The 22081-nt window shown below is 50.7% G+C and overlaps 9 protein-coding genes across 9 annotated transcripts; 5 read left to right on the top strand and 4 right to left on the bottom strand.

The window, feature by feature from the left end:
• Window positions 1–731: 731 nt before the first annotated feature.
• CI109_104867 (uncharacterized protein) lies at window positions 732–1993 on the top strand (the record flags this gene model as incomplete). Its single annotated transcript, XM_065967572.1, has 3 exons — window positions 732–1371; window positions 1417–1571; window positions 1895–1993. 3 exons carry the CDS (start codon window positions 732–734, stop codon window positions 1991–1993), a joined length of 894 nt encoding a protein of 297 aa, XP_065823644.1.
• Window positions 1994–4677: 2684 nt separating this feature from the next.
• On the top strand, window positions 4678–5541 carry CI109_104866 (protein mgr2; the record flags this gene model as incomplete). The annotated part of the gene is made up of 5 exons (XM_032007272.1): window positions 4678–4726; window positions 4843–4866; window positions 4998–5049; window positions 5155–5248; window positions 5419–5541. The coding sequence occupies 5 exons, from the start codon at window positions 4678–4680 to the stop codon at window positions 5539–5541; spliced, it is 342 nt and encodes a 113-aa protein (XP_031858386.1).
• A 347-nt stretch (window positions 5542–5888) lies between these two features.
• Window positions 5889–10309, bottom strand: CI109_104865 (uncharacterized protein; the record flags this gene model as incomplete). The annotated part of the gene is made up of 15 exons (XM_032007273.1): window positions 5889–6385; window positions 6451–6900; window positions 6955–7146; window positions 7208–7328; window positions 7399–7654; window positions 7718–7827; window positions 7876–7971; window positions 8023–8420; window positions 8484–8649; window positions 8705–8794; window positions 8856–9182; window positions 9242–9310; window positions 9366–9564; window positions 9670–9933; window positions 10035–10309. The coding sequence occupies 15 exons, from the start codon at window positions 10307–10309 to the stop codon at window positions 5889–5891; spliced, it is 3510 nt and encodes a 1169-aa protein (XP_031858387.1).
• A 382-nt stretch (window positions 10310–10691) lies between these two features.
• CI109_104864 (uncharacterized protein) lies at window positions 10692–13962 on the bottom strand (the record flags this gene model as incomplete). Its single annotated transcript, XM_032007274.1, has 9 exons — window positions 10692–10858; window positions 10932–10999; window positions 11062–11222; window positions 11297–11803; window positions 11851–11965; window positions 12038–12196; window positions 12259–12519; window positions 12592–12660; window positions 12725–13962. 9 exons carry the CDS (start codon window positions 13960–13962, stop codon window positions 10692–10694), a joined length of 2745 nt encoding a protein of 914 aa, XP_031858388.1.
• Window positions 13963–14558: 596 nt separating this feature from the next.
• Window positions 14559–16156, top strand: CI109_104863 (uncharacterized protein; the record flags this gene model as incomplete). The annotated part of the gene is made up of 5 exons (XM_032007275.1): window positions 14559–14619; window positions 14682–14771; window positions 14859–14935; window positions 15007–15129; window positions 15197–16156. 5 exons carry the CDS (start codon window positions 14559–14561, stop codon window positions 16154–16156), a joined length of 1311 nt encoding a protein of 436 aa, XP_031858389.1.
• A 117-nt stretch (window positions 16157–16273) lies between these two features.
• CI109_104862 (uncharacterized protein) lies at window positions 16274–18138 on the bottom strand (the record flags this gene model as incomplete). The annotated part of the gene is made up of 4 exons (XM_032007276.1): window positions 16274–16587; window positions 16650–16837; window positions 16908–17744; window positions 17882–18138. The coding sequence occupies 4 exons, from the start codon at window positions 18136–18138 to the stop codon at window positions 16274–16276; spliced, it is 1596 nt and encodes a 531-aa protein (XP_031858390.1).
• Window positions 18139–18970: 832 nt separating this feature from the next.
• Window positions 18971–19342, top strand: CI109_104861 (histone H4; the record flags this gene model as incomplete). The annotated part of the gene is made up of 2 exons (XM_032007277.1): window positions 18971–19053; window positions 19114–19342. The coding sequence occupies 2 exons, from the start codon at window positions 18971–18973 to the stop codon at window positions 19340–19342; spliced, it is 312 nt and encodes a 103-aa protein (XP_031858391.1).
• A 663-nt stretch (window positions 19343–20005) lies between these two features.
• CI109_104860 (uncharacterized protein) lies at window positions 20006–20755 on the bottom strand (the record flags this gene model as incomplete). Its single annotated transcript, XM_032007278.1, has 4 exons — window positions 20006–20065; window positions 20223–20364; window positions 20521–20670; window positions 20736–20755. 4 exons carry the CDS (start codon window positions 20753–20755, stop codon window positions 20006–20008), a joined length of 372 nt encoding a protein of 123 aa, XP_031858392.1.
• Window positions 20756–21099: 344 nt separating this feature from the next.
• On the top strand, window positions 21100–21969 carry CI109_104859 (uncharacterized protein; the record flags this gene model as incomplete). The annotated part of the gene is made up of 5 exons (XM_032007279.2): window positions 21100–21109; window positions 21175–21408; window positions 21472–21599; window positions 21660–21740; window positions 21796–21969. The coding sequence occupies 5 exons, from the start codon at window positions 21100–21102 to the stop codon at window positions 21967–21969; spliced, it is 627 nt and encodes a 208-aa protein (XP_031858393.2).
• Between the last annotated feature and the right edge of the window lie 112 nt (window positions 21970–22081).

Raw genomic sequence — 22081 nt, 5'->3', positions numbered from 1 at the left:
ACGCCGCATCCCGTCCGATCTGAGAGTGCCGCGTCCCGTCCGATCCGCGAAGAAGTACCACCATTCGAAAGCTCTTACTCCGCTGATCACGCCGATACTCTCCGCTTCGCTGGGGACGGCCTCCGTCGCCGTCGCCGACGCCGAGAAGGCCCTCGGACTTCCTCAACTCTCGGAATCACTCTTCCCCCCATAACTGACCAACAACCTCACCTCTCCTTCCGACACGCCGCTGGCAGCTTCCAGGCCAGTACGGGCACGTCTCCGACAAGTTTCAGCCCTCCCCCGTCACCACAGCAGGCTTCATCGCCATCACAAGATCCGCCGACACCACGCTTCTCATACCGCCCCTATCTCAACAACCGACGCGCCGCTCCACCCCATTCTTTCACCCATCCCCAGCTACATCCCCCAACACTCTACGCACCCTACTTCCAGTAGCCTAGAGTCCTCTCTACAGTCACGCCTCTCGAGTCCGCTGCCTATCGCGCTGCTGCTAGTGCACAGGCCTTGTTTACAGAGTAAACAAAGGGCCCGAGTTGTGTTGCTCGTTGAGCGAACTTCTACGGTCAACCTCCACTTTCCCACGATCGAAAACGACTCAAACCGCGGTTTGATATCCCGAAACCGCGGTTCTGGGCCACGCCTGCCTCCACTCTCCCACGCTCGATTATAAGCGGATCCTCTCGTCCCGCGCCACTAATTCTTAGCCCGCTACTCCCCATCACGTGATCATGCCTCGACAGTCGTCAAAACCACCGTCATACTTGGCCTCTACTGCAGCGAGCCGTGCTAAGAACCCACGACCAACGGCAAGCCAGCTGTTCGACGCTCCCCCTGGCCCGAGCCAGGCCAAGAAAGCCACCTCGGCGGTCCTAGACCCGACCAAGGCGTCTATCCCATGCCCGGTTTGCCCAGATTTCACAGGGGTGAATGTCCTCGACCACTGCCGCAACAAGAGCAACCACCCTGGGATCCCCTTTGTCCAGTCGGACTTTGGACGATGCCAAAGCCTTGTTCAAACCTGTGAGGATTGTGGGACGGTTGTAAAGCCAGGCAAAGCTGCGCTGAGCAGTCACTTGACAGCATGTAAAGGGAGGACGGAGGAGATGGTCTGGAGGATGCTAGGAGGAACGGAGTATGTCATCAAGGACAAGGAAAGTGTTAGGACCTACAGGCTACCGACGATCCCGAACCTCTCCTCTACCGGTTCGATGCGTATGAAGGTCTTTGCGGCTGCCCCACCATCGGCAGCAGCTCCTCCTGCTCGAGCTCACCCGACACCACCCTCCCTCATGCTTTCGCGTGACGAGCCACGATCAGACCCTATGGGCCCCCTAAGCCCTTCATCGCCTTCACCTTCTCCCCCACCAGGTGCGGCAACCCAAGCCCCGAGCCCACCGCCTCTCCCCAATCCAGCTCGAGAGCCCACGCCTCCGCCACAGGCTCGACCACCGACTCGACACACAGCCACACAGCCCGAACAAGGACCGACAAGCTTCGGCACACCGACACCTAGACCCAGGCTCCAGACTCGTGCAACACCTCAGTCCACTCCCCGTCAAGTCTCACGAGTGCATCAGCCACCGATACCATCACAACGCCTAGATGCCGAGACCCCCCAGCATACAATGACGGACCTCCTTCCTCTCCCAGGGTCCATTAAGCACCTTCATCCAAACTTGGTCCGTCCGTTCGTCACTTGCGTCAACCGCCTGGCGGCTAGGTATAATGAAGAACCGTCGGAAAGGGCACTATTTGACATCCTGTCAGTTGTGAAAGTAGGGCTGGCGCCGGAGATGAGGAATGGACACACAGCGGTTGTGGATAGGCTTGCACAATTCCCCCAAGTATCGTGGCCAGCTGCGCGTGAAGCTTGCAAAGGCCCTACGCGCAGCTCGACGTCGAAGGCGAAGCAGATGGTGGAAGCGGGTCTTATCAGCAAGGCAGCGAGGCTACTCACGGCAGACTCGAAGGTGGCGACGCTCGACGATAAAACCATCCAATCTCTCAAGGACAAACACCCAATTGGTCAACCCAGGCCCTTTCCAGACTCTGTCCGAGCCGACTCAGCGGTCCCCACCATACCCGAATCCAACGACGTCCTCCTAGCCCTTAGGAGCTTCCGCCCCGACACCTCACCAGGCCCGTCTGGTTGGACGGTGAAGCTTATGACTCTGGCCAGCACGGAGGAACCATTCCGACGCTTCATCACGACCATGACTGCTAGGATAGCGACCGGGATCATGGAGGGCAAGGACATGCTACGGGTGGCCAGGCTTACACCACTGCTCAAGCCAGATGGGGGGGTCCGACCGATTGCTGTGGGGGAGATGTTTTACAGGCTAGCTATGAAGGCGATCTTCACCTCTAACTTTGACTCAGACAGCCTGTCGCCGAATCAGTTCGGTGTTGGATCCAAGGGGGGAGTTGAGACTGCAATTCATGCGGTACAGAAGACAATTGATCAACACCCAGCGTTCAGGCGCTTCAAGTACCTGACCTCGCTGGACGCCTCAAACGCCTTCAACGCTCTCTATCGTCACCTCCTGGCACTCGCCATTCGCCGACACGCCCCGGGTTTCTACAAGGCAGTCTCTTGGTCATACGGCACACCCTCACAGCTCCTAGTACACGCCGACGGAGCAACTGTCGAGATTGAATCTTCGGAAGGGGTTAAGCAGGGCGATCCGCTGGGCCCGCTCCTGTTCTCCCTAGCAGTCAAGGACGCTGTCAACGAACTTCAGGCTCTACTTGGCGAGAAGTACTTGGTTCTCGCCTACCTTGACGACATATTCATTCTGGGGGAGGACGACGGAGCGTTGCAAATAGCCACGGAGTATTTCGGAAGGGAGGATTCGCCACTACGGCTCAACCGCACTAAATGCAAGCAAGTTGCGATCGAGGACGTGAGGACGAGCGCTGGAGGATTTAGACTACTCGGTTCCTGTGTGGGGTCGTTGGAGGCTAGGCGGACGTTTCTGCAAGGCAAGATAGACGAGGTCAGGGAGAGCTTACAGCATCTTAATCAACTGCCGAAACAGCATGCTCTCCTTATCCTCCGATTCTCCTGCCAACAGAAGCTCCGACACCTCCAGCGCACACTATACTCGACCGATCTAGGAGACCTATGGGACCAACTCGACGAAATGCTCTGGGTGTCACTCGACGGCATCAGGGGTTTTGGGCCCGACGCTTCAAGACCAGCACTCGATCGACAACTTCTTTCCCTCCCGCCAACTCTCGGGGGCCTGGGCCTAGCGTCCCATCACGAATACGCTCCGCTAGCATATAAGGCGTCGACTTCGACAGCGATAACCTCGCTACTCGTCTTGGTGGAAGGGCTGGATGAGCCAGTCGACCCTCTATCCCAACAGGAGCTATGTAAGGAGGCCAACAACATCAAATATAAGAAAATCATGGCCTCTCTACCCCTCCCCGACAGGATTTCGATGGTCGAATCGAGCTCACAACTAGGCAGGAAGTGGTTGTCCGCTGTCCCTTCGGCACCCCGCTTTGTCATCCCCGACGCAGCGATACAATCGGCCTTGCTGTACCGCACACTGCAGTCAGGCTATCGAGGGAGCTGCAGGAAGTGTGCATCGACCAACACGCTGGGTCATGACGAGAACTGCGCTGGTCGAAGCCGCCACACCAAAGCTCGACACGACGCAGTCAAACACCGCCTCGCCTCAGCCCTTAAGTCAATCCCGGGATCGTCAGTGGTGGTAGAACCGTACATGATCGATCGCCTGGACAGGCTCAATGATATCCGGATAACCATGGATGACGCGGACAACCGACAAGTGATATCAGAAGAGTACGACCTGAAGATCGTTTCTCTGTTCGCCACGACATATCAAGAAGCGTTATGGTCGAATGGGAAGACTAGGGAGGAGAAGATGGAGTATGAGCGACTGGAGAGAGAAGGACTGTGGGAAGAGGATACGACTAGGAGGGTAATGAAAGTGCTTGCGCAGCAGGCTAGGAGGAAGGTTACAGGCCTACCGGCTGAGGAGAGACAGCGAGTTGAAGGGACGGGGTTGTTTACCCCTTTAGTCCTGTCGACTGGGGGGTTGCAGGACGAGGAGACAGCGATCAAGATCAACGAGTGGAAGAAATGGAACCTGCCTGGAGCAGCATACAGCTGGATGCTAATGTCAATCTCGGTAGCTTTAGTTAGAGCGAGGGCAAGGACTTTCCTTGCTCGAGCAGTAGTGTAGACGATTCTCTATTCCTCCATCCAGTAGATAGCTTCCCATAGCCTTTATACCCAGACCATGCATCTAAAATCTGCGAAGCTAAGCTGGGCATCGCTCGGTTAGTACCAAGGTGGGGGACCACTTGGGAATCCCGGGTGCTGTAGTTTTTGCTTTTTAGCGTTCCATGCATGCACGCATTAGATGAAGAAAGAAATGATTTAAACGAGAGCAGAAAAGAAACGATTTTTTGACAAGCGAAAGGTACCAATAGTGGAAGCGGGAAATACAGAAAGTGGAGGTGGAGGTTTACTTTCTCACGATCGTCTTTGATAGCGGGGTAGGGGTATAATGCTCGAAGCCGAGTTGGAAGAAGTTGGGTCAAGTGTTCTCTTTCCCCTACTCCGACACTCATTACCACCCTCAAAGACAAAGTACACGCACCTATATACACCCTTTCAGCAATAAAACTCAGGTCAAGATGCCTCCTCCACCACAGACCACAGCAGGCGGATCGACTTTCGATAAGAGTGAGTGCGGAGGCGACTCATACTACCACCCCGGCTTGCCGTTTGTACTTGCCGCTTTGGACGATGATGGGTGTCGTCGAGATACGTGTACTGATAATTGATGCTTTGTGCTACAGTGAAGATGGGAGCTATCATGGGTAGTGAGTACCTCTTTCTTTCCTACACCGGTGTGCCATGCGCCGCCTTTGAAGCTTGTCCGCTACGGGCGTGGTTGTCAGCGGAACTGGAGTCGTCTTCCATGATCAGCAACTGATTTACTGCACCGTTTCAGGTTGTGTCGGTCTTACGATCGGTTTCATCTTCGGTTCATTCTCCGTCCTTCGGTGAGTGAGATCAGGGCCCATCATCATTCATGGCGATCCCACCTGCATCGTATGAACAAGCATAACAGGTAACTAATTGAAATCCCGCTTCGCTTCGCTTCGCAGTGCCGGTCCTGGTCCAAGAGGTCTCGTAGCTACGCTTTCGCAATACATGCTCTCATCAGCTGCTACATTCGGTTTCTTCATGTCTATCGGATCGGTAAGTCCGACTCTCATCTATCCGCCGACTTGCCTGCCCCCCCTTCCCCGTTGTTCTTTCCAATTTGGACTGCTGCACACGACACGACCGCTCGACCGACCTCTTTCGTTATATGTCATGATTGGAAGGACGACTTCGACATGTGCTGATGCTTTTTTTCAATATTCTAGGTGATTCGAACGGAATCGCAATTCGCCTATGCTCTCCCACCTACTTCTCAAGGTGTTGCCACTGAGCCATTGAGAATGGCCTGGCGACGAGCGGAGGAGAGACGGCGGATGGAGAGGCTATGAGCGGATGGTAGAGAGCAGCGTACGGAAGTAGATGATCGCCGTGTGAAGAGCGTGAGGAGGTAAGAAAAGTTGGACAGAGGTCGATTGATATGAGGAGACGAGAATGGAGGAATCAGCGAGTCGGAGTTTGCGAGAGGGAGGCAAGGAAAGGACAGAGCCGTGTTTCTTGAGCTCAGTCGTTTGAAGCTCTGGAGTCCCGATAGCTAGCTAGCTGTCCGTGAGAGGAAGGAATGCGTAAGGTTCATATACCCGATGCAACTCATTTTTCCATTCCGAAGAGCAATTACAGAAAACGGGAACAGTGATCTGTGTGATGCATGCCTTCTTCTTCTCTATTCTACTTCATCTTACAGCTTCGCCAAGACCTGTAACGGTTCAGCGGGTACAGCCGCTTTACCTGGTCTGAGACCAGCTTTGAAAGCATGTATATCCTCAATGAACACATTCCCTTCCTTGACCTTGACTTCTTCCCCTTGACCGGCGCCTTCACCAGAGGCGATACCTTTCAAACCGTCCACCGTCTCCTTCAAGCCCTTCTTAACTTCCTCGCTTACATTCTCCGCAGCATCAATAACGCCCACTGCGAAAGATTTGACAGCTTCCAGATCGGGGTTGCTCGATAAGAGCTTTTGGATAGCAGCTTGGTCCACTGTAATTCCAGCTTTGACAAAGCTTTCGACAAGAGGTTGAGCGGCCGCAGAGTCGAACTTGATACCGGAGTATTGAGATTTGAGTTGGACAGACAATTTGGATCGTTTGGGCGATGAAGGGTGAATGTAGGTCATAAGAACGTTCAAGATATCTTGTTTGGTCGTCTTTCGTAACTCGGCAACATCAATCTCACCTATCAGAATCAAGTTTTGGTATCAGCACGATTCGGCCTTTCGACACCGCGCAAACCACACTCACGCTTGCCAAACTCGTAGTACCTGTCACAGATCCTACCCCAATACCTCTTGGTCTCCTCGCCCAGGTTCTTCGGCTTCTCCTCCTTCTTGGCTATCAATCCAACCTTGTGTTTCTCGAAATCCTCCTCGCTCATACTTTCGATAGTCTCCTTCAAATCTTCCAAGAACGCTTCGATCCTCGTCTCGACAAACACTGGTGACTTTTCACTCTGCACCAAGACGGTGTATCCCATAGCACCCTGTGATGCGGAAGCGTGTCCGTCGACGATGTAGCCCAGTTGCTGTTTCGTTCGAAGAACGTTGAAGCATGGTTCGGAAGCGATTTGCGAGAAGAGCGAGAGCTGGTTTCGGAGTTTGACGTCTGTGGGATCGCCAACGTGGAGATGGTAGATCACGGCGCCGTTAACTTCGGATTTGTTGGGAACGTCGATAGCCCAGATATGTTGAGAAGCTACAGTAAAGCATGTCAGATGCAAGCAGATGCTATGCTGTCTTCATTACTCACCCTCAGGAAGGATCAACGACCTTGGTGCCTTCAATTCAGACTGCGTGAGTTGATGAGGCTTCAGAACCCGCTCAAGCATATCTTGGATCTCCTTGGCACCTTCTGGTGAAGTGTTACCGTGGACAAGTGTCTCGATATGTAATCGAGTGAGCATTTCCCGGCCGAACGCTTGGACGTCCTTAGCGGTAATATCTAACGAGGTCTCTTGTCAGCTCAATGTACAAAATGTTCATTCCGTTACGTATCGACTCACACTCAAGCTCTCGCAGCTTCTCTTCCGTGGTCCAAGTAGTCTCCTGCGTGGCGTAATGCTCCCAGAATCTAGCAATCTTCCAAGGATCGCTCAAATTGAAATTCTTCCAATGTAACCTGGTCTACAAGCAACATGACAACGTCAGTTGGTAAACTCTGAAGAGATATCAGTGGTAGAATTAGCAAACTCACTGCCTCCGCAATCTCCTGGAATCGGCCCTCATCCACCTCGAATTTCACAAACTTGTCCAACATGGTCTCAGTCAGAACCGCAAGTTTATCACTGAATCCTCCGGCGGAGATACTGATCCAGTCATGTTCGTTCCACAAGTTGAAGCTGAGTTCAGCGAGATCGGCATCGTACACGTCTTCGGTGATAGAATCGGTGAAGAGGTCGCAGAATAACCGGGAGAGAACAGAGTTTCTGGGAGTGACATTGAGAATGGGTCTAAAAAGGGACGGTATCAGCTGTTTACCCACAATTAAACCCGGAGTGACGGGGTAGGCTTACGTGTGCAAGATCACGTCGAGATTGGCTTTTGGCAGCCAGAAAGTGTCGTCTCGCTTGTACCATAATCTCGAAAGAGGTGTGTCCTTGAGGATCACAGGGCGCTTGGCGGGCTGGAGAATCTGTCAGAAAGACATCCGCCAGTCGCTTCGCAAACATACCTCTTTGACCTCGAACTTCTCTACGTCGAGCTTCTCTGGGATGAACAAGTTTGGTCCGGGTAATGCGAGGTCCTCCAATCGGGATCCAGACATCGCCTAATAGCGGCTGTGAGCCAATACCATAATACCCAACCTGATTCCACTCACCTCCTTCAAGAAGTCCTCTGAAAACTTCACACGCTTGTATTCTGTTCCATAGATAGGTTCCGTCTGATCAAAAGTACCTTCGACATCCTTTGGCAACTCTTGGCAGGTAATGCCGATATTCGCTCGTCTCGGGTCGAGCAGCTGAAGGGCTGCAGAAAGTTCGTCTGCTTTGAAATCCTCCACAAGCCATTTCGAGCTGATAAGTTTCTCCCTAGGAACAGGCGATTGTAACCATGATGACATGTTGGAGCAGTAAGACGAGGTCCTTCCTCGTTCGGCGAAACGGAACGAAATTTCGGAGATGGCTTTGATCTCGTTGAAGGCCTCTGATGAGGGGGGTTGGGATCGAAGGAGAGAGATGTATTTGAAGATTGTCAGGGCGACGTCTCGGTAGTGGACTAAGACAGCGATAGATCAGCTTCGCTCATCCGGCAGACCAAATGATTTGCGACAGATCTCACCAAGACCATCGGGACTGAGATCAACTGTGATCTTGAACAAGCCGAATCCTGCCGCATCTTGGAAGTTGCCCGCTCGCAGAGAGTTGACCCAGCCCTGCTTCTTCAAATAAGAGAGGATAGATCCCCGACCCTCGTGTCCAAGGAAATGAGCAAGGAAGTGAGTCGGCTACAGATCAAGGTCAGTGCTGGTACAGTGTCGCAAGTACCAGAAGGCGACTCACTCTTGATTGGTACAGATGTTCAGTGTCCGGGAACGGAATGAGAATCTCCAAGCCTCTCATGTCTCTCACGGGTTTGGCAAAGGTGAAGTTCTGCGATACCGTCAGTCAGTTCAATTATCGTACTGATGAAGTGAATCATGTTCCAACTCACTCCGAGATCCTCAACACCGTATGGACTGTCCTCAAAGACGACCCTCACACCATCTGTCCCGACTTCAGGCTTCCCTTCCGTTCTGACGGGGACACTCTCGAACCTCTCCTTGACCCATTTCTCAAGTGTCTCCACATCCTCCTTGCCAACGATAGCAAGCTTCATCCTCCTCGCGCAGTACTCTTTCTCCCACCATTCGATGAGTTGTCGTCGGGGATCTCGTCCAGCCTCCTTGGGCTTGCTCCAGAGGGTCTCGTAGTTACCCGTACCGAATTTACGATATGGGTGTCCTTGCTTGGCGAGATGTTTCTCAAGTTGGAAGAAACGCTAGAACAAAGAGAACAAGATCAGCAACGCGAAAGAGCTCCTGATATCATGATACTAACCCAGGCATCGTTCTGCAGATTCTTCTTGTTCTCCGAATCGACGGCCTTGATCTCTCGCTCGGTACAGTCCTGAGAGGAGTAGTGGACGTCAGCTTCATTCATTCGTACGGAGGAAGTAGCTGACCTCGTTGAACAGTGGTTCGGTGAAGAACCCGGCGAATCGATCCAAAGCGCCTTCCAGAGCATCAGGAGCGACGTCGAAAAAGTAGTTGGTGGAAGTCATAGCGGTCCAAGCGTTGGAGTGACCGTTATGAGCGGACAAGTATTGAGAGTAGGCGTTCTCGCTGGGGTGTGTCTTGGTACCCATGAAGAGAAGGTGTTCACTGCAGCGCAACACGTGTCAGCACGGCGACCCAGGCCAGAACGGTATGACAGCTCTGCGTTGTGGTCGACCCATTATGAGGAAAGGCTTGATTCGAACGACTTACCAAAAGTGAGCACAACCTGGCAAATCATCTGGATCACTCAAATGTCCCACTCCCACATCCATACTGGCCGCGCTCTTATCCGCTTTCACATCGCTGACCACCACGACCTCGAGCCCGTTTTTCAATGTGAAGTATTTATGGGGTCGATCTTCTGTAGGAGGAAGGATGAGGTTGACTTGTTCATTTGGGGAAGGGATGGGAAGAGGAGGACAAGGGGGGAAAGGGTTTTGCATGATGGGTGATTTGGGGAGGTTCGTTTGGGGTCTACAATAGGATGTGAATGTATTAGCTTCCACAAGCAAGAATGTACGATGCAATGCAATGCAGGGATTACATTGCTGGTTCAGACGCTGACGTTGACTCACTCTACTGAAGCGACAGAAGCGTAACCTCTTCTATTTCCAATAATTTTCGCTGATGATCTTCTCAGCACAGCTAGTTCTCTACTAGTACTGGGACTTATACTCGATGATAATCTACTATTGTTGTTGAGAGTGTTTGATAATGTCGAAGAGATATGTCGTCTAGATCTAATCGATATTGGTGATGGAGATGACGAAATCGTTCTCGTGTTGCTTGCTATTCTGGAGATTGGGTTTCTACCAGTACCAATGATCCTATTTCTTATAATCGGTAACATGCGTGAAGCGTGATGGATCAAACACACACTGCAGGATAGGGAAGGAAGGCAGGACAAGAGAGATTGTGATGTACTGTTTAGAACAATGGAGAGCAGGGGATTCCAAAAGACCAAAAGATCGAACAAATGTCAAATGCGATCGAACAACAGGAAATGTATCGCTAATGACACGCGGTTCAAGACACTTTCAGTTTCAGAATAACGAGTGGCAAAAAAGTCCTTCACAAAGTCACTTTGCATCTATATTCTATGCAATGATGCTGGTCGTACAACATAGGTCTCCATCCTGATGGAACTTGACTGCAAGGAACTGCGGTTCTTCTTTCGACGATCCTACTGCTGATCATCATACCTCGTCCCTCACCTCTCGCACAACATCAGCTTAGATCGCCTCTTCCTGGTCCTTTCCCATCTGATTATATTCGTCCGTCGTAGCCTGCCTATACCTATCCGCCCTAGTAGCCTGAAGCGATCCCACGGCGTATCTCTGCCCGAAAGCCCGTAACGCTTGCACGATCACTTCTATATCGACCTCGATGTCTGCTGCACCTATGCAAGTCACAAACTGATGTCAGAGACGATGACACGTAGACATAGATAGGTGGTGGGAATTATCGCTTACCAATTATATCGCCTATCGAGTGTAACCTCTTCATTTCCCTAATCAAGATCTTAGACGCAAATGACCATCTACGTACATGCAATTTCAGCGACCAAGCAACAATTTGTCCGAAATACCAAGCGGTACTCACGTCATGGCAATGAAAACGTCTAAATCCGATGTAGTGACCTCCGACGAGACATATCGGACCGTCGCCGTTAATCTCCTTGCGATGTTCACGGATATCGTGTTCTCTGCGTTGAATGCAAACACATCCTCCATGAACATCCACGCGCAGCCCAGGACAAAGTGCTACGGTGTTTCAAATCGTTTGTCAATTCAAGACCGTCAAAGGGGACCCGAGCGGACGAGCGGACGTCACTCACCAAGGTTATGTTGTCCTGTCTACCACCCGTGAAGTGCCAGTCTTGCAATTTTCCGTCCCAAACGAGCCAGTCAGTCCTCCATTGCAAGGGTAGATCCTCCTCAACCCGCAACAAAGCGCTCTTCACCGCTTCGTACGCCTTCGGTGTCCGGATCTTGGCACACTTGGTCCACGTCCTATCCAAAGCGTCTGCACTGTCTCTCCTTGACCTGTCGAAACCATTGATACCGCCGGTCGGTGAATCAAATGCGGATGCCACGAAGGCTTGTGAGAAGAGGTAATCGTCGATCCCTCCAGATGGCGAAACGGAAGAACTGATTGAACATGATTTCTCCCACCCCTCTTCAGGGTCAAGGTACATTAACTTCGAGGCTTTCTCGAGAATAGCCATAGCGCGGATACGAATGTTGTACATGGACGATGCGGTGAAGTGTGCGAGAGGCTGACGGTTGGGAGGGGGGTCGAAGGTCCAGTTCAAAAACGTATCATCCTCTTCGCGTACGAATCCCTGTGAGGTCGTGAGCGGGGGTACATGAGGACAACGACACAACGTACTAGCTCATACTCATAGAGGGGTCTAGGGAATGGTGTCATTATAACATCATCGGAAATGCCCGGCGGCCACTGCGTTGCTATCGCACCGGCTCGATCGGTGATGTAGATTGACCAGCTGAAGGCGTTAGAGGTGATCAGCGATGTCAACATCACCTGTATTCACTTCTAGCTTTTGAAAGGTACTTACAATGCCCATATACGCTCGGCATGTTCGATAGCATCCTTTGCAGGTGGTATGACATAAGACCGATGCCGCATCATGCCTACGAGGTCCGCATGTGGCGATGGCGTTACAGGTTTGAATACCGACGATGAAATCTGGTGCAAACCGCATGACAGGGCGAGTCTAACGGATGAAAGTGATATCATCAGATGTAGTCACGCAGCGATTCTGAACACATCACTTACCTTGCCGCTTGACCGGTCATCATCCACCCTTCATGATATCTTGCCTTCGAATACTTATAGACCGCCAGGATGGTCGAAGCACGACAGGCATCCAGCAGCCTATCGGCATTATTGATCGCTTCGTCTAGTTGACGACCCGCGATGGAATAAAAGTGAAGCTCGAGTTGCGAGATCGCGGGAGAGCTAGAAATACGGGATGCCATGGTGTACATCGAGTAGAGCAGGCAGGGATGTGGGCGTTTGGAAGGGGGCAGTGTAAGACTAAGATGGGTTATTTTCGATCAGCGTAAGCCTCCCCCGAGGTTCACTTAGTGTTACTGGAGCTCGACTCACCTGGCCATGAATCGGGGAACATGGAATTCTTGACCGAAAAGCCTCATGCCAGAGAAGAACAAGTCGAGTCTGGAGTCACATTGTATTTTCAATAAAGGGTATATGTAGAGGGTATGAAGGATCTACGACTCACAAGTGATCTCTTGCGATTTTCGGCAGATCAGCTGCATCAAACCATCCTCCCACTAAAGCGGATGCATCCCGCTCTCCTTTTGGCAGATCGAACGACTTTGGGTCTGAAGCAGGTTGTTCCGAAGGCGAGCTATCCGTAACTCCTATCACCCATTGCCTATCATCCTCTTCCGGATCCCGATTGACCTTCGGACTTGTTTTCGGGAACGTTGCAATACCTGTCATGGGTCGCGTATCGCATTCTGGGGTGAAGTGAGGAGGCATTGGTCCCGCATCGGCCGGATACTGAACGCTCGCAGCCTCGATGAGGGTCTTATAGTCCTTGTCTTGTGGTATAGGTATACCAGTACCAAATGTAATGGGGGTGTCTTCGATCGATGTCACGTAAGCGTGATAGAGAGGACGAGTGTCTGGCGAAGGTACAGAGCTCGATTCAACGGAAGTAGCCCCGACTGATGGCTGAGCATACTTTGTGTTCGAATCAGAGGACGAGAGACCACTAGTCTGACTTGTCGTCGGAGATGCGGTTTGATGTGACCGCGAGAAGGTGAATGCGGAGGGGACTTTCAAGTGAGGCTGTGCTTGTGGAAGGGGTACCGAGTTCTGTGGTGTCGGCCCAGTGGAAGCGGCCTGCATCGAGTTGACCAAACTCATGAATGTCGGATCTAGTGTGGAGAAGTCAAACAAGCTCTCTGCTTGTTGTCCATCATCCGTTCCCACGTTGGGTATAGTTCCGCCCACATTCATGCCTCCAAATAACGATGAGCCGAAACTAGGAAACATATTCGGGTTGTAGCTATCGCTCGAATCAGTGAGTGCATCAAGCATATTGATGTCGATACTCTCTGACCCGGTATACTCGAACGAAGTGGATGATTCTTCGACGTTTTGATGTTGTTGTTGATGATGAGGGAAACCTGAAGATCCGACGCTAGTATCCCCGCTTGAAGAATGATGAATCAATGGCGGTGGATGTACCGATGTCGATGTCGATGATTCCCCTGCACCACCCTCCGCACTGCCGCCTGATAGCAATCTTTCCAACAACTCCACCTTATCTTCCAACTGTTTCACCCTACTAACCGGTTTTCCGTTATCGTAAACACATTCCCTTCCGAGCTTTTGACAATGTTGACAAGTCGGTTTAGTCGCGGAACATCGTATTCTTCTCTTCCTACAATACAAACAAGCGTCTCCTCTCCTGAGGGGTGGCGGGTGAGCTGTGTCTTCCTTGGGCATGGTGTGTGAGTGTGGATGTAGTAATTGATGATGGTCAGAACGACTCGTAATTGATTGTGTTTGTAAGTGATCAGTGCCGAGATCGATAACGGCGAAAAGTGGTTAGTGACTTGGACACAATCTCACACCCATTGATCGGGGTCCCGCAATCTATGCCCGGAACATCGGGCGCTTAACGGACATCACCCAAAATGACGTGGCAAACAATCAAGCTGCTCTCTTCTGTGTATAGCTCTGCTTTTCTACACTATGCACTGCTGTACACTACGTTGATTTCTCTCATGCTTACCGGTTTCTTACTTCTCATAGGTCCATCTAACATCTGTCACTTGGCGTGAACAACGAAATTAATAGTGTCGCTGCTAAACTCATATCTCGTTTCGCTCATTAAGCTTGATTGTGATGATCGGCCACGTGTATCACGATCGCCACGTGGTTTTGAACTATCTTGCCATCTTCGTTGGCGCCGCGTCGAGGGTGAATAACGTTCAATTGAGCACAGAACCACACATCGCTACTTCATACTGCACAGTTATCTCCATCACCATCTCTTCTTCGCTTATTAGAACTTGCACCCATAAATCCTGGCAATCGAGATGTCCGAAAACTATCAGAAGAAAGAGCTGTTGACAATCATGAACACCGGAGCTAACAAGCGTAAGTCTGAGTAGTACCGTTATTCCACCTACACTACCTTGCGCTGACACGGAACGAGATAGTCTGCGTCGATTGTAATGCCCCTTCACCGCAATGGGCGAGTGTCAGTTATGGTATCTTCATCTGTCTCGAATGTTCAGGTGTCCATCGAGGTAAGTGCTTGTTCACCACAGCAATCTGTCTTCAAGCATGTAACTGAACAGCAAAGCTGATCGTGTTCATCTTGTCATCGGCAACAGGTTTTGGCGTTCACATCTCTTTTGTGAGAAGTATCACGATGGACAAATGGTCCGATGACCAGCTCAAGAAGATGAAGGTGAGTCTACATAGTCCCTCTCATCGTCGTAAATCGTGGTCATTGATCGCAAACGTGTGTTTGTTTTACAGCTCGGCGGGAATGAAGCTTTCAAGGCTTTTATCGAAAGCTACGGTCCAGAAGGGGGCTACACAAAAGGCATGGGAATGAATGAGAAATATAACTCATGGGCTGCGACGCAGTATCGCGAGAAGGTGTGTTCTCAGTTCTGCCATCATGACAGAGCTATTGTTGACCAGACTTTTATTTCTCCCTTCGCAGCTCGCAGCAGCTTGTGCTGAGCCTCCTCAACCTTGGTCACCCTCTTCCCCTCCTCCGGCTTCTCAAGCTCCTTCCCGACCTTCGTCCGCTCAAGGTGTTGCCCAAACTCGTAAATCACGAGCTGGAGGCTCCGGTCTGAACCCTTCATCGCGAACTGGTAGTCCCGCTATCTCGCAAGATGGTTCCCAAACCCAAGGATCGGGCCACGAGGCATTCTTCGAACGAATGGGAAACGCCAATTCTAGTCGACCTGATCATATTCCTCCTTCTCAAGGTGGTAAATACCAAGGATTCGGTTCAGCTCCTCAACCGTCCTCCGATTATAACGGGTTCTCCACCTCGTCCTCATCATCTTCATCGCATCCATCATACGCTTTGTCCAGTCATGCTGCGCCAACATTGGACGAATTCCAACGTAATCCCCTCGGAGCTCTATCGAAAGGATGGGGTCTGTTCTCTTCTGCCGTAGCTGTCGCTTCGAGGGAGATCAACGAATCTGTAGTGAAACCAGGTTTCGATAGAGCACAACAACTCGCTGCAGCAGCCGCTGCCAACGAAAATGGTGTGGCAGGATCGGAGGATTGGAAGAGATATTTGACCACTGCCACTTCTCAAGCTAAGGAAGCGGGAGTATGGGCAACTCAAAGAGCTGGAGAAGGATGGGAAAATTTCAACGATGTCGCCAAGACAAAGGGAGGCTTAGATCTCAATGAACAGTTGGGTAAATTGGGTTTGGGTGTGGGAGGTTCGTCTTCCTTGACTCCAGGTCAGAGGGGATATGATCAATTGGAAAGAGCAGAAGATGGTGTGATCACACCTCATGGTGCTGGAGATGACGATCTCTTCGAAGCATGGGATGAGCCGACCAACGTTGGTGCGGGGGCGAGTAAAGCGCCAAGTAAAACCGCGGCGAAGAAGAATGATGGGTGGAACGAGGATGATGGATGGAAGGACTTTTAGACGGCGCATCTGAGATCAAGGTTACATTACAAATTAGATATAGTACGAAATACAACAATGATGGTCTATCTGATATACCCCTGAACATTCTTGCGCTTTGACAGAATACAAGCTGATCTAACTGTCTACCAAAGCTTCAGCAAGATCCACCTCCAATTCATGCTCCCTCTCCTCCAGCTCTTGCTGTGTCGGGCTCTCGCTCTGTGGAAAAATAACCTCCTTATCCGCTTGCGTTGATAGTTCGCCGTCCTCGGCTTCGGAGTTTGGAGACGATACGATAGGGTTGTCTATCGCTAGATCCGGGATGAGCGTGACTATTACACTATCGAGGATCATGCCGATAAGGTGGGCATTGCAACTTGGGTTCGAGAGCGGTCCTAGCACATTCACGACGTCCTTCTGAGATGGACAAAACACAATTCGGATCGGACCTGTTATCATCCCACAACAAGATAAGCGGGTCGAAATCTTCGATTGGGATTTGTTCACTTACGCGGTATGATCTCGCCGAGCCTTCGCTCCGCTCTTCGTTTCAGGTCTGCAGCTTCGGCAGGAGTAGGATCGATGGGTGATGGACCTGGATATCCATCAAGAGGGAAGAGGAGTTTTTCGAGGAGGTCGATCAGGCGTAGGGAAGTACGAGGGGTGAGGATATGTGTATGTATGAGGTGTGGTATCAACCTGAGTATCATGAACAGGGCGTCAGCGGGTGGAAGACCGACTACGAAGCGCGTAGATGATTGGTACTCACCTATCCAGTATTGGTCCAAATAAACCCACTACCATCTCCAATACACTCCAGCTCAATCTCGCCCTCCACGACCTGATACCCAACCCTCCTCTACCATCGACTCCTAGAATTTCCCTTCCCACACCCAAGACTGGCTCCATACACATCTCATACCGCTTTGTATACCCTTGCGGTGCAGCAGTATACGTCGCCATAATAGAAATCATCAAACTCCAAAATCCCCAGAACACACTCAAGATCGAAGCGACTCTTTCCCAGACCAATTGATCGATCTTCTTCCCTCCTCCTTCCCCTTCATCCCTCGATCTACTCGGGTTCCTCTCGTCACCCGTTTCTCCTACAAATTTGAGAAAGAGGGAATACCAGAACCATGGTTCGTACAACCGTCTCGCGACGCTGGCGAGCACAGATCTCGCAAGGACTTCACGAACCATGAGTCTCTGGACATCCGGCGCTTTTGGCTCGGGAGGGAGTAAGGCCGAAGAAAGCGTGGCGAGATATAGTGGTGACAGAGTATATTGTCCGTCTTCACATGCTACAGAGAGGAGCGGTATTCTGGCATGATAAGCTTCTCCAATGTCGTCCTCCAATCCGACAGACACTGCAGCTCGAGCTTCCCAGTATGTCCGTATATGCGTCGAGAGTAATGTTGGCAAGTCTAGTAGGATGAATTCGCATAGTCTATCAGGGTCGGAGTAGACGTCGGTGAGGATAGGAGAAAGCACGGGATGGACGATGGTGCTGTGGATAGAAGGGAGGAGGGATCGATCTCGCGTGAAGCGGGTGTACCATGATAAGATGTAGGCACGGAGTGTCAAAGCGATGAGGTTGTGTAGGCTGGGCAGGAGATCGATGTTTTAGCTATGTTTATCTTTGACATAGAAGAGAAGACATCAGGTGAAGTGATTGTCCTCCTCAAAGGTGGATGCGAGGGTTGAGCTTGAATATGGGATGATGGAGGAGGTAAAACACACCGCTCATTGATCGTTTCAATCTCCTCTCCATCTCCTATCACAATCTTTGGGATCTTCTCCACCGGATCAAGAGGGAACAACAACCTCCTATACAGCGGTAGATGGGCAGGTGATTTGGTTCTCAATAAAGGAGGGGGTTGGGGAGGGAGAGGGATTGTGGAGGTTCCGCTGCTGCTATTGGCTCGTTTGGGTACGTCACCTGCTGGAAAGGTAGATTTGCGCGTCGGAAGTGCGGGCAGGGGAGGAGGGACCGACATGGATTATGGAGGCATGGTTGTGGTATGAGATCTGACTGTAATGATGAGTGATACAAGACAAGAGGGAGAAGAAAGAGATATTGCAACTGGATCGAGGAAGGCAAAGTGGCATTGGTCGACTACGCACTGATCGCCGAGCGTCAAGCACGAATACTTTTGCGATGCATTGTTAATCTGTTCAGAGACACTGCTACGCTACCATACTACGTCTGCAAGTCGACTTATACACCTGAGCGTTAAAAGCTGTACTGTTGAGTCTCGCTGAGGGAACTCGGACAACGAGGTCGACAAGCAAGTTTATTTGGTTCCATGATCACGCTGGACATCGTCGCACATTGTGTCACGTACAAGTACTGAAGATTATAACGATCAAGTCGCGTCGCTTTGGCATCGCCGCCATGACGATTGCATACTTGTGGACTTTATCGATCAGGGAACTGCTTCATACCATCCCCCTCACCTCGATACATGTCACATAAAGTGACGCTCCTTGCACGTCCTGAACACAGATGAATCACACTTTGTATTGCCGAGGTGCATTACAATCTCGATAACAATGGGAATCAATCACGTGATATACCCCTTTAAGCGGTTGTATATCTCCGAAACGCCGTGATCTGCTCTGTTGTTGTTTGTGCGTCTCGCTACTCCCCCTTTCACAATGACGCCGTATCCCCGTCCAGAGCATGCATCTCAAGGTATATAAGTAATCACCTTCACGCTCCGTAATCTCTTCATTTCTTATCCACACAAATCAACCAAAGCCAACCAACCAAACACACTACAACTCTCTCACCTCACACCCTACCCACAACACACTACATCACATACAATGTCTGGACGAGGAAAAGGCGGTAAAGGTCTCGGCAAGGGTGGTGCCAAGCGACACAGGAAAGTCCTTCGTGACAACATCCAGTGAGTACATCCTCTTCGTACAGACTTGGAAATATATTCTGACTCGTTTGGTCCTTGCAGGGGTATTACCAAGCCTGCTATCCGACGATTAGCTCGACGAGGTGGTGTCAAGCGAATCTCGGGTCTCATCTACGAGGAGACCCGAGGTGTCCTCAAGATCTTCCTCGAGTCGGTCATCCGAGACTCTGTCACTTACACCGAGCACGCCAAGAGAAAGACCGTCACTTCTCTCGATGTCGTCTACGCTCTCAAGAGACAAGGTCGAACCTTGTACGGTTTCGGTGCTTAATCGCGTCGTTACTCAAGCACATAGGAGGAGGATCTAACATTGGATCGGGGGAATTTGGGGCTGTCTTTTCGTATTCGCTATTTTTACTTTTATATCTTACCGCCATTTCATTGGTGATGCATTCATACAAAACAACATTTGGGCTGCTCATATTGCACTGGTCGTTCCACCAAATATTGTCACACAGTGCTTTGATGAGTGATACGGCCACAGTGGTTGTTTCGAGAATAGTGATCTAGCGTTGAATGTCTGGCATAACAGGGAGAACATCAGAATGGTGCTAATGCTGAGAGCGCCGCGTCCGTCTACATTGCGTGAAGGAGTCTTATCAAGAATGCGAGTCCTCGGAACTGTGTAACATGTCAGTTCACAACCGAACTGTGAGTCTGGTACTAGTCAGTACAGTTGATATTCATTATGAATAGGAGCAATCAGTACGGGTTTTCAGAACGCTATCCTGCTATTCGTCCTCTCCGTTGATGAATGTTCTGATTTACAACGAATCACCCCAGCGTACCTCATCAGCACCGTCACCGTCAACGAAACCTCTTGCAACTCGTCCAGTTGATCGCGCGCTCCTCTTTGCTAATGCAATGCTGATACATCTCTTCAACTGTCGAGTCTTCAATCCTACACCGTCCCTGGCCCGCCACTCGTCCCCGCCTAAAGAACAACAATGGTGTTTGGTGTATATCGTGAAGAGTTGTAGGAGCTCTTGCCGACCTGTAGACGATAGAAACGTCAGTATCGCTATATCACTGTTACAGATCTGAACGTGTACTCCGAGCGAAAAAATCGGAAACATCGAGGAACTCGTGTAACTTCCCTCAAGCCATCGATCATGGAAGGGGTTCAGATTCGAGCGTAGACACAAACTCACCTCCCATCCTGGATAATCACTCATAATCTCCTTCTCTCTAGCCAAAGCAGCTTGTGTTCGTCTATACGCATCTCGGTCTTGTTCGGCAAGGATAAGAGGGACCAAGTGGATTCGTGACCAAGCCTTTTCACGCTTGAGTTCTCTGCGGCAATTATATCTAGAATTAGCACAATTCCATCACGGTGTACTGGAGTATTTTCGGCAGACAAACCAAGCAAGTTAGAAGATGGTAACGGATGCTCCAACTCTCTGAGATACTGGCTCTGCCCAAACGACCAACTGCCCAACACACACTCACCTCTTCTCAGCGTTGGCAGCTCCCAGTCTCCAGAAACCAAAAGCACAGACCGCAGCGACACCTCCAAAGATGATAGCTCCTGATGGTCCTCGAAGGGGGAGGTTACGCTTATATCGAATCGTCTCGTAACCCCCTGCTGGGGGCATATCCCTGTTGAGCGATTGAAATCAGCTCCTTCACTTGGGAAAGCATACGGGTACAGATCGCCCACTCACTGCTTGAACCCGTGAGACATTTTGTATGCTTGTTGTGTTGGTTGGTTGTAAGGTGTATATGTATATCGCAGTTGTATCAAGTTGTTATAGGTGGACTGTGGACCAGTCAGAGCAAGCAAGGAGGTCAGCTCCCGCCAAAGCAGGTCAATGATTTTTCCGACCATGACTTTTCACCAATTTATCCCGGCGCATCGACCGCGATTGATTTCATGATTTGTTGGTTTGTTTCATCGCAACTCGTCGTCGGAGACAAATGGTAATTGCGCAGAGACCACCCCAATAATGTTGGATGATTATCTACATGTTCACCGCCCACATTCACAAACGGCCACCGGAGAAGGGTCCTCCGTGACCACAACACAGGATGCATTCATGTTGAACGAGGTGTGTTGCTAAGGCTTTGTTTCTGATCATCATTTATTCGCATTCTTTACCTCAGATTCCATTGTCAATGCGCTAGTCAAGTATACCATGCCAATAGCTGTACCCGATATACTGCGTGATCACCCGCTCGCCGCTCGGTATGCGGCAATGCAGCAGAACGAGATACAGACGCCGATTTCGGATGCCGACCTGGTGGACGTGGAAGGATTCTGCGTTATGCTGTCCAAATACGAACCACTGGCAATTAGCGCAGCGGCGGTCAGGTTCAGACGCAATTGTTGGCTTGATGGTCAGTGACGTAGTGGTGGACTTTAGTTCATAGTAGTAGCGTCTGATGCTTGAAGCTCAACAGGTCTATATACTGGAGCTCAGATCGTAAGAGGACTTCGGGAGGCCCAGAACGAAGTGGATCTGATGAGGGACGAAATTGATGCTATTCAGCAGCGCGTGGATGACGACAGGACCACTATTCTCACCTTGGTAAGTGCCATATCGGTAGATGTTTATGAAGTGTAGCACTGATCATTCGGTAATACGAAGAATGCCAATCGAGCAAGGGGTGCCATCCAAACAACTCTCACCATCGTGCCAATTGCCGGCGCCCAGCCAGCTCCAGCTCCTGTGAGTCCAGCCCGTCATGTCGACTTGTGGAAGCTAAACTTGACGTACGTTGAAGGCCGGCACTACCTTGACGACATGGGTGGGGATTCAAAGGATGGTAAGGCCAACCTTAGTCGGTTATCTCACCTTCTATGGCATTGCATTCGATCCCAACTGGGCCGTCGGACATTTGAGGCAATTACTCTGGTTGGCGCTGGGAGGAAACGCTACTGCGTTTATAGTTGTATAACAGCTGAGACAGTATTAAGCGTACTTCGGTGAACTCTGGTACCTAGAATGATGGTGCAGTGAGTGAAGTGTGAAGAATATCAGATCGCATATGTTCAATGCAAGATATGAGA

Source organism: Kwoniella shandongensis, chromosome 8, assembly GCF_008629635.2.
Source record: "Kwoniella shandongensis chromosome 8, complete sequence".
NCBI classification, from domain to species: domain Eukaryota; kingdom Fungi; phylum Basidiomycota; class Tremellomycetes; order Tremellales; family Cryptococcaceae; genus Kwoniella; species Kwoniella shandongensis.
The sequence above is the reverse complement of the archived record's forward strand: the minus strand, read 5'-3'. Positions and strand labels throughout refer to the sequence as shown.